Source organism: Hibiscus syriacus, unplaced genomic scaffold, assembly GCF_006381635.1.
Source record: "Hibiscus syriacus cultivar Baekdansim isolate YM2019G1 unplaced genomic scaffold, ASM638163v2 tig00110930_pilon, whole genome shotgun sequence".
Lineage (NCBI taxonomy): Eukaryota > Viridiplantae > Streptophyta > Magnoliopsida > Malvales > Malvaceae > Hibiscus > Hibiscus syriacus.
This window is the reverse complement of record NW_024062917.1, coordinates 585,870-596,860: the sequence shown is the minus strand read 5'-3', so window position 1 is coordinate 596,860 and position 10,991 is coordinate 585,870. Positions and strand designations below refer to the sequence as shown.

General features: G+C 33.8%; 1 protein-coding gene and 1 pseudogene across 1 annotated transcript; both read left to right on the top strand.

Annotated features, from left to right (window-relative positions):
- The first annotated feature begins 1,341 nt into the window (after positions 1-1,341).
- Positions 1,342-3,040, top strand: LOC120146667 (annotated as a pseudogene).
- Positions 3,041-6,481: 3,441 nt separating this feature from the next.
- Positions 6,482-7,316, top strand: LOC120146556 (calcium load-activated calcium channel-like). The gene has a single exon (XM_039160083.1). It carries the CDS (start codon positions 6,535-6,537, stop codon positions 7,117-7,119), a length of 585 nt encoding a protein of 194 aa, XP_039016014.1. The 5' UTR covers positions 6,482-6,534; the 3' UTR covers positions 7,120-7,316.
- The last annotated feature ends 3,675 nt before the right edge of the window (positions 7,317-10,991 follow it).

Below are 10,991 nucleotides of genomic sequence, written 5' to 3'. Positions count from 1 at the left end.
GTAAATAAATATTTAATTGTCATGGTAATATTTATATTTTAATTATAATAGAAATAATATAAAAATAAAATATATTTATACATCATTACTATAATTAACATAACTCATATATAAAATTTTGACTATGCTATTTATGTAGTCTTAATATTTATATGAAAGATATAAAATATATTAACACGTATGATTAGATATAAAAACATACACAAATAATTAGAAATATATTTATTTTAAAATAATGAATTATTATCATATATTCTTACTATTGAAAAATTTTCATGTCTTTAAATTAATATTAAAAATCATCATATGTTTTTAAATATAAAAAGTAAATTAATTAATAATTTAGTGACATTGGTGTCGTTTATAAAAAAAAGACAGAAATTGAAGTATTTTAGAATTTGGGTTTTAGAATGTAATTGAATTATTTTGGAATTTAGGTTTAGAATGAAATTGAATTACTTTGGAATTTGTGGTTTATAATGAAATTGAGGATTGTTTTGTAAGGTTTAAAAGTTGGGGGACCTAAATTCAAATACCTAAAGTTTAGTGACCATTTATATAATTTACCCTAATTTTCATAGGTGCGGGGACCATATTGCAAACGGATTAAATGTTGGGGGACTGTATTACAAGTTTTAAAAGTTAGGAGACCTAAATGCAAGCTTCAGAAATGTTCATGACCATTACTATATTTTACCCTACAAATATTTATATTATAAAACACATCTCGAAACCCAACCACTAATATATATATATATATATATATATATAAAAAAAATATTTTTTTATAAGTGGAGATTATGAATGAGTAAAATTTGATTCGATTAAAATTTATTTTTTTCGAGTTTAGAATTTGAGTCAAATTTGAATTTATGAAATTCAACGATAAAAAACTAAATTTAGTTTAGTAATTTTACTGTTTACGATTTGGTCCCTAATTTATTATTTATTCAATTTTTATATATTTAATCAAATAATAAAATTATTTAAAAATGATTTTATACAACAAATTAATGTTTTATCGATTTAATTCTAATAAATAAAAATAAAAAAATATTATTTTTCATAAAAAATACATTAAATATGTCAAATTTTATGTAAGTATATTTAAATGAATCCTAAATCTGAGAAGATGAAACAAATAACACGGGTTGCCGAACGATATATGCCAAATTCAACCATTAGCAACACTGAATAAACAAAAAACCATTGATCAAATCGGATCAAACTTATTACACAAAACCTTGCCCTGCCGAATCATGAATCTAAATGAATAATTAAATCAATTAATGTTTGTATATAAATACATACATGACTAACACTTGATTAGTCGACGTCCAAAGAGGAGAAGAGAAATGGGTGAACTCCCGGTCATAGATTTCTCCGATCAACACCTCAAGCCAGGATCTCCAGAATGGGATTCCGTGAGAACCCAAGTCCGACAAGCACTAGAAGAGTACGGTTGTTTCGAGGCATTATACGAGAAAACTTCATCGGAGCTACGGAAGGCGGTGTTCGAAGGTCTCGAAAACCTTTTCGAGTTGCCATTAGAAACCAAAATGAAGAATGTGTCGGACAATCCCTCTCATGCCTATATTGCACCCCATCCTAATGCACCACTTTATGAAAGCATAGGGATTGAAGATCCAAACGTTGCTCAAAATGTTGAGTCCCTTACTAATAGGTTTTGGCCCCATGGAAACACATCTTTCAGGTCCCATTTCAATATTTTCCATCGATTTTTTTTTCATTTTTATGAAAAAATTGATGTTAATTTTGATAATATATTTGCAGCAAAAGTGTAGGATGGATGGTAGAGCAAATGTCTGAGATTGATAGAATGGTAAGGAGGATGATAGTGGAGAGTTTTGGGGTTGAGAAGTACATGGAAGAACACATGAATTCGACGAGATATCTTTTGAGGGGAATGAAATACAAAGCACCAAACACAAGTGAGAAAAAGCTTGGGTCAAGAGATCACACAGATAAGAATATTGTCACTGTTATATGCCAAGGCATCCAAGGACTGGAAATTCAGCTCAAAATGGAGAATGGGTCACTGCTAAACCCCATTCTTTGACCGTCTTCATCGGGGATTCTCTCCATGTAAGTTGTTTGCATTGTTAGTACGCATGAGAATTTTCAGGAATTGAATTATTTATAATTTGGGAGTAGATAGTTGTCATTTGATAATTTTATTCCTCTACTTTTCCTATAAAGGAATAGTCCTCTCCCTAATTGAAACATATAATTGGATGGTTCCTTTTATTTCTCGGAAATTTCTTGTTGAAGAGAGCAATACAAGCAGATTTCACTGTCTTAGAAACAATTTAGTCTAAATTGGTTTAATCCCGAAAGTGGATGTTACACTTGATTAACACAATCTTTCAAACTTTGTACACCTGAAGTGAAGAAGTAGAATCCATTTATGTTGCTCTTCAACAAGAAATTTTTTATAAAGAAAGAAAAAATCAACCATCCATTGTATGTTTCAATTAGGAAGAGAGACTATCCCTTTATAAGAGTAGTAGAGAGGCAAAATTGTCAAAAGACAACTACCCATTCCAGCCACCTTCGAAATATTAATAATGCAATCCCAAAAAACAGTCCCCCATTGTTTGGGTTACTAACCTACATTACAAGAGAGGAATTGAGATTCCGAGTTGGAATGGCTAATTTATGAATGTTGTTTGTTGCAGGCATGGTTAAATGGTAGATTGCACCCTCCATATCATCGAGTAATGATGAAAGGAAACGAGGCGAGATACTCTTTGGATTGTTTTCGAATCCCAAGAAAGGTTATATAATAAAGGCACCCCAAGAGCTGGTTGATGAACAACACCCTTTGCTGTTTAAGCCCTTCGATTTTTATGATTTCTTGCAATTCTTTCACTCCGACGCTGCTCGAAAATCTCAGTCTGCCTTTCATACTTTCTGCGCTATTAAGACGCTATTTCTATGTTTATTTTCCTGCAATATGTATGTGGTTGAAATAAAGCGCATGCTGACTATTTTGATATTAGTTTTGATTCGAGTTTAAATCTACTATTCAAATCAAATCCTGCTTTCCTTTACTTTTTAACTGATGTGTTCTAATTTACTTTTAATTTTCTCTTATAATCATCTTATATTCAATTTATTAGTCAATTACTTTAAATTTTGATATTAAAAATTTATTAATAATATTCTTAGTTTATTTCATTCATAACTTTAACATTATTTATTTTATTGATATATAATATCAAAATTCGAATTTAAGTGTCTAATAATCTAACATCATATCTCACTAAACTAAGTTTAGGTGGTACATTTTTAATTTAGAAAAGTAAAGATACATGAGAGCCTCGTCTATTTGATAGAGCTTGTTTGTGTTTGATATATATTTGATGTCATCGGATTCGTGGAAGGCAACAAATCAATCGCTGAAAGGACTTCGAATGTGGTGCATCTGGATAAAGCTCCATCTTCAATGGCTTGTTCCTTGAGTTGTCCAAGACTCCAAGTTTGTAGGAGTCAAACAAGATGGATTTAAAGACCATTTCTTCTTTTTGATAGAGCTTGTTTGTTTTTTTATATATATTTGATGTCATCGGATTCATGGTGTTCAAACTCTATCATAGGTGGGTTTTGGGGTTTCAGCATGGTTCTGTCTAAAACTGGAGGGGTCTTTAATGGCAAACCTCTAGTAATTTCACACCCCATCCATTAACAAATTTCATGGTAGTAATCTCATCTAACATAGAGTGGTCCGCTCATCCCAATACAAAATCATCCACACTTGAATTTAGTCATATGGAAATCAAGATTCATACATGTTTGTGTTGAAAATCAAAGGACAAGACATTACAATGTGCGCCTTCAAGACACCATGATGTGCACCTTCAACTGTTGAAAAACTCATATTGTGTGGTTCTCTCGACTATGCATGTGCATGCATGTGATGTATGGACAAACAAAGTGGAGATGCAGAAGAAAGAATAAAACTACTAATGTAAAAGCTCGACGAGTAGATCTGTTGTCTCCAAAAGCTAATGCCATGGGACAAGAAAATGGACACCGACACCATGCTCATCAGAAGCCCTAATAGAAAATATTGCACCAAAGTCAAGAGTCAGAGAATATTTAGCAAAGAATAAATTTGTGGCACAACATCCAAGACTTCAGTTAATGTATAGGAAAACTATTGTCATTAGTAGGGAGCGCGCGTGTGCATGTGTAAGACAGAAACTGACGTAAAATTTTAGGATAAATTTGGAGCTTCAAAACGAAAATAATAGATTATATCAGTCGGGTAGGCTGGACTGGGGTTCCGGAAAAATCTCTACGAATTCTTCTTTGCAAGAGACATCCCTGGGTTTAGTGATGTCTCCGGCAACCTTGCTGGGATCTCCAGATCGAATAATTGGTTTAGAATACGCTCTTAGCAAAAGTTTTTTTTTTGTAAGACAGAAACTGACGTAAAATTTTAGGATAAATTTGGAGCTTCAAAATGGTGGGGAAAATAATAGCTAAACTGGTGACATTTCGCTTGGTGGGCCGGGAATGCCCGAATTATCAATTTATCCGGCAAAACTATTGGGGGCTCATGTAGCCCACGCCGGATTAATCGTATTCTAGGCCGGAGCAATGAACCTATTTGAAGTGGCTCATTTTGTCCCAGAAAACCCATGTACGAACAAGGACTAATTTTACTTCCCCGCCTAAGCTACTCATGGCTGGGGGTACCGCTCCGTCACCTTTCGTTAAAATGGCTTGAGACTCATCTTCTTTCTTTCTTGACTCGGGTAGGAACCCGTCACCCACCTTTAGCTGACCTCTTTCTTTTATCTTTTCTCGAGGAGCAGAGTAGAATTCTTTCTTTTAAAGATCACTGCCATCTCACGAATTGGATTTGAACCAATATCAAGCTATGAAAGTAGGGTGTAGCTGCTTTCCCTTTCATTTCATCTTTCTCGTTTCCCCTTATAGTTGAATGGGATCAGGACATGCCTCCATTAGGGGTGGTCCTTCAGTTCGGGGGTTTCAGGGGGACCTTCTCGGGTATTAGTCCCGTTGTAGCATGACTCATACGAATTGGTCCGCTCCGCGAGGTTTAACGAAGACATGGGTAAAAGAGCAGCTCATTGAATCTTTGATTTGTAAAAGAGCAGCTCTTTCTACTTCTAAGCAGCCTTGGCAATCCATGTAAAGAAGCATAACTAAGAACAATATATAAAAACCAGTAATCTCCGTCAAATACAAATCTTATGTATATTTGGATGTTAATATTTGTTGTGAACTTCCCTCTTAATGAAAAAAAACATAATTTTGCCGTGTTGGAACTGTCATGTTGACTAATACGCCCAAAGAGTCTTTTTTTCTTCGTCTTCTACCTCTGATTCTGACAACTGAAACTTCATTGCTAATGCAAACCAAGTAACCAACCCACGTAGTCTGTGAAGGCAAGAAATTCCACTCGGCTTGTGGAACGCGGCAAAATGCCAATTATAAATACTGACAGAAATTGTTCACTGATGAAATAAAGAAGACATGGGCAGGCCCAACATTCGATCATTTATTAAGATTACATTTTCAATCTTCCTAATTTTACTAATACTTGATTCGTCTCACTTAATAAATAAAAGATGAAAAATCACTCAAAATTAAATTTTACAACATACATATTCACACAATTGATGTCGAATCATTAGAGATGTGAAGGTGAAAAAAATTATAAAATACAATAAATGATGGAAGGGTATAAGATTTTTTTACACGATTCAAAATAATCGATGGGGAGTACAATGGTATATAATTTAATATTTTTTTTTAAATTTTGGGTTAGGTTTAGGAGCGGACCTATGTGGCCATGAGGTAGCAGTTGCATACTCATTTTCCTTACGCTTAATATACTATATTAAAACTTAAAAACACCCTTTTTTTTTTTATTTTGACTTTTCTACACATTTGTAGTTGGAATTTGTGCTCTTTTCTGCATGTTTGTAATTGAAATTTGTGTTTGGAAACTGTCAATCTATTATATTTTCAATTAAAAACTAATTGAAATAATATATCATTTAAAAACCTTTCATTTCAGCTATTACTAATACTAAAGCTTATGTTTTGCGTTCAAACCCACAGACTCCAACCCCACTACTACTCAATTCTCATTTTTCAGTCTTTTGTTTGTGTCTAAACCACCTGCCACGACGCTGTTCACCGGCGATTTATTTTGGATATATTATAATGAATATTATAATATTTATTTTGGACCCCTATTTTTTAATTCTTAGATCCACCAGTGGTTGGGTTTATTTTTAATTAATGTAGGTTGAGTTTGGGTTGGGTAAGGGTAAAGATATTTAGAAAAACAGTATCCAAACAATCCCAAAAGCCTAAAAGTAAATGGGCCAACTTTCCAGCCCACTGTTTGATTGTCGGCTACTCCCGATTCGAATCTTTTGACTACGAACGGATCTAACCTCTTAGAGACCTTTTCTTATTCAATTTCTTCCAGAGAACCAACTTTCCCGAGAAAATATTTTCCTTCAGAAAATGGCGACACAACAGTTCCTATCATCGTTCAAATACTCCGACAGTCTAACCGTCGTAGCAATCTCCTTTTGCACCGCCATTGTTTGCGAAGCCATATCATGGCTCTTAATCTACCGAACCAACTCTTACAAATCCCTCAAATCCTCAATCGACAGAGCAGCCAAAAAACTCGAAACCATGAAAACCGACCAAAACCCAAACAAGTTATCCACCAAAAAATCCAAAACGAAAAAGATCGACCGCGTCGAAACCAGCCTCAAAGAATCCAGCCGTGACCTGTCCTTGTTCAAGTTCAAATCTGGGGCTGTCGTGGCCCTCGTTTTGATCGTCGTTTTTGGGTTCTTGAATTCTCTTTTCGAAGGGAAAGTTGTCGCCAAATTGCCGTTTAAGCCGATTGGGATTGTGATGAAGATGAGTCATAGAGGGTTGAAAGGGGAGGATGCCACGGATTGTTCGATGGTCTTTCTGTACTTCTTGTGTTCGATTAGTATAAGGACTAACTTGCAGAAGTTTTTGGGGTTTTCGCCGCCTCGAGGAGCTGCTGGTGCTGGGTTGTTCCCAATGCCTGACCCCAAGACTAATTGATTCAATTTTAGTTGATCTACATGGGGACTAAGCAATTTGGTATGTGATTTTTTTTTTCTTTTTAATTTAGCTACTGTTTGAGAATCGTGAATTTAGCTAATGGATATTGGGAGTTTTGGATTTTTATGTGATAATTTGTGACAGATACTGGTTTTAAATTCAAATTTTTGTTCTCTAACTTGGCTTATTGTAGACTTTTATGAGTTCTGGTGTTTGAATTCTAGATTTGAATAATCCTTGCTGGATTGTCACCTTTAATCCGTTATGTTTTAATGAAAAGTTTGTAGTTGATGTTCATCCAATTTCTTAATGGAACATCCATATATTGAATGGCGGCCAATGGTTTATCAGAAATCATGCAATTTATACCATACATGAAATGGTAATCTGATATGTTCTAGAAATAGAGCGCCCTTTTACGTTAATCATTTCATAATCTAGAGTATTTGTGGAATTAGATAAACTCGCTGTGTCACTGTTGCAAGTTACAACTAAGCAATGCATCACATGCTTGAAAGTGTGGTCTTTGCATTAAAATTACTTATGAATAAGGTTTAGATTTTGCTTGCAAAATATTTGAGATAAGATGTCTAGTTTTATAATGAGTTGGGTTGAGTCTAGTCTTGGGCTGCGTAATGTACATATATTGTGGCAAGTTACAACTAAGGAAGGCATCATATGCTTGAAAGTGCGGTCTTTGTGTTGAAATTTCATAGGAATAAAGTGTAGTTTTTGCATGCAAAAACTTTGAAATACGATGTTTAGTTTTATAATGTGGTGGGTTGAGTCTAGTCTTGAGCTGTATAACGTACATATATTATTGCAAGTTACAACTATGGCTATGCAAGACATCATATGCTTGTAAGTGCGATTTTCGTGTTAAAATTACTTATGAATAAGGTTTGGTTTTTGCATGCAAAATCTATGAAATTAGATGTTTAGTTTTACAATGTGGTTGGTTAAGTCTCATCTTGTGTTTTGCATAATGTACATATAATGTGGCCTGTTTCTTCTGCTTAAGTTCTTTTACTATTCTGGAGTTGTGTGCGAACGGAAAGAAGCTAGGATTTGTTCATGAAATTGGTAGATGTCAACGAGCGAGTGGAATCCGTCTTCCTTGTTTTGTACTCGTGATTTTTAACAATGCCGTGCAATGTACTTTAATTCTTAATATTTACAGGGTGTTTGGTTCGCGGGGTAATAATCTTTTGCGGAATTACATTCTCACGTTTGGTTCATAGAAAAGATCGTTACCGAGTAATAATTTATTACCAATAGTAGCTGTTTTTTTTATAAAAAAAATGGTAACCCTGATTGATCCCAATAATAAAAACAACATAAAATAATATAAATATTCTGCTTTATCAGATTTAACCTATGTTTATACGAAAAAAAGAATCTGGAATTTAAGAAACATCAGTCGTATAAAACTTGGGAACGAGTTTGAATATATATATATATATATGATGCTCTAGATATGATCGTTGTTTCTCCAACAGTTTGTTTTGCAGTCGGTGACGGCTCTAGGTTTTGTATCAAGTAAAAATCGAATGGAATTAGTATATTCAAGTACATTTAATTTTTTTCTCCCAAACTTTCTTACTTTTTACAATGCAAATATTGATCCCAATAAATTACACGTAAATCCACCCCTGATTGCAGCCTATAAGGTGCTAAAAACATAACCAAATAATCATCATAACGAATTAACTGAAACATGCAGACCTGTTGGGCATCGCATGGGCCTCCAAGTGTTCATTATTAATCAATCATAATAAAAACCCTCCATCCGGAGTTACTTATGCTGTCATTTTTTTCTTTAAACATCTTTGTTCAATATCCATGTCTAATATATTTAGAGATCGAAACAAGAAATATTACTCTGCAAATACATGAAAAAACTTAGAAAAAAGTTGCTTATATCCACATCAACAAACGTCCATATCAGTACTGATACTCGATTCCAAATACCGTACCCTGCATAACTAACTCTTATTGTAATAATACCCAAAACAAATTACTTTTTGCACTTGCTTACGCATCAGAAGAAGACCCCAAGCACATTATTGTAATGATCAGAAACCAGCAGCACAGAGCTGTTGAAACAGGTCCAGGCGGCCTTGCCTTGCTAAGAGCAATGAATGATGACTAGATTTTCATATCCACAAGATGCATGATTAGGCAAGTAGCAAGCTGGGAAGCTGTGGGGTGCATGTCCCTAGTGATATCTTTTTTATATAAAACAAATATCTCTAAAACACATTTATTTACAAAATGAAATTCAAAAGAATATCTAAATCTAACAAGTGCAAGAACAAGACCTAATAAATAGCCTTCACTTCACTCGAAAAGTTTAAATGCAGGCACACCTTAAGAAAACTAAAGACCAAACAACTCATTGAATCTGGTCTGATCCACTGCAGAAACCTGTTGTCAGGCAGCAGAGCACAAGTAAAATTTTCTACTGGTTCTACTTCAAGTTTTGTTGTACATGTGATGAGAGTAACTGTTAAGTTGTCTATAAGGGCAAGGTGCATTTATAAAACGATTACTATGCAAAATCGAGTAACAGCTATGGCTTACACATCCGTTTACTATGCAATCCCTGTAAAAAAAAAAGAACGAAAAAGAAACCTTGCAAGCTTACACAAGCATCTTCTGTGGGTCAAAAACTAGCAAGCTCATGATTCATTTCTGCATTTAACTCTGGTAGTTTCTGTTCGTAGCTATGGAGAAGGTAGCTCGCATCAACAGATCCAATTCGCGGTAGTTCAAATACCTAAACTTTTCATGGTTAGCAAATTCTTATTCTAGTGAAATAGCCAGCAACAACTGATCCTGACATCACATTAACTTTCTCCGAACAACCCTGAAATTTCCCACCAAGATGCTAAAAGAATTAAGTTGTTTACATCAATGACAAATGTAGACCAATTCTACCCTATAAAACACCACCCTTCATTGTCATTATACCATTCTCAAATAACTTCACTTGCATTCAGACTTCTCCAAAATGTTCAAGCTCTCCACCAAAGTTTCTTTCTCATACTCCTCATTTTCTTAGGTATTTTTATTTATATTTTCAGGACTCAAATTTTATTGTAAAAATATAATGACCTAGTGATAGATTTGTGAGGCACGTGGCTATCCTGAAATTCGAATATTCTTTGATAATAACTTATTTTATTGATGTTTCCACCTTAAAATTTTAATTTTATCTACCATACACAGATTTTATGTTGTTAATATACATCTGCCCATCCTAAGAATTATTTTTGAATTTGCCACTGTTGCGACCGGAATTTTATAAAATAGTTAATATGTTTGTAAAATGTTGCAGTTGGTTTGACGATGCATGAAGTCCAAGGACAAGAAGTATGCCATGAGCAAATACCTGGAAATGGCTCTTGCGATGCTAGACTTGTAGCAGCCAATGTGCCCAAACTTTCCAAGGTAGCTCCGGCACTTGCGATCAGACTTCTATCAGCCGTTCCACTTGTCAATGTTCTTGGCCCTGCACTTGGTCAAACAACAACATTGTTTCTTCATTTCTATTGTTTATGTAATAAAATTTGCCTTTTCATTTTTTAATAATATGTTTTAGTATAATTTCCTATTATCATTTTATATTTAAATTATTTTGAATAATATGAATCAATCGATCCGAGTATCTTATCTTATACTCACCTTAGACTAATAAAAAATAATTTTTTAAAATAAAAATTTTAAAAATAAAAATTTAAAAGAAAATTATACAATTCTAATTCATATAAAAAATAAAATAAAATATTATTATTTCATACATCATTTTCGCAAGAATTTGCGATAGTGGAGATCGCAATGCGAATTAGATATCGCATTGCGATTTTGTT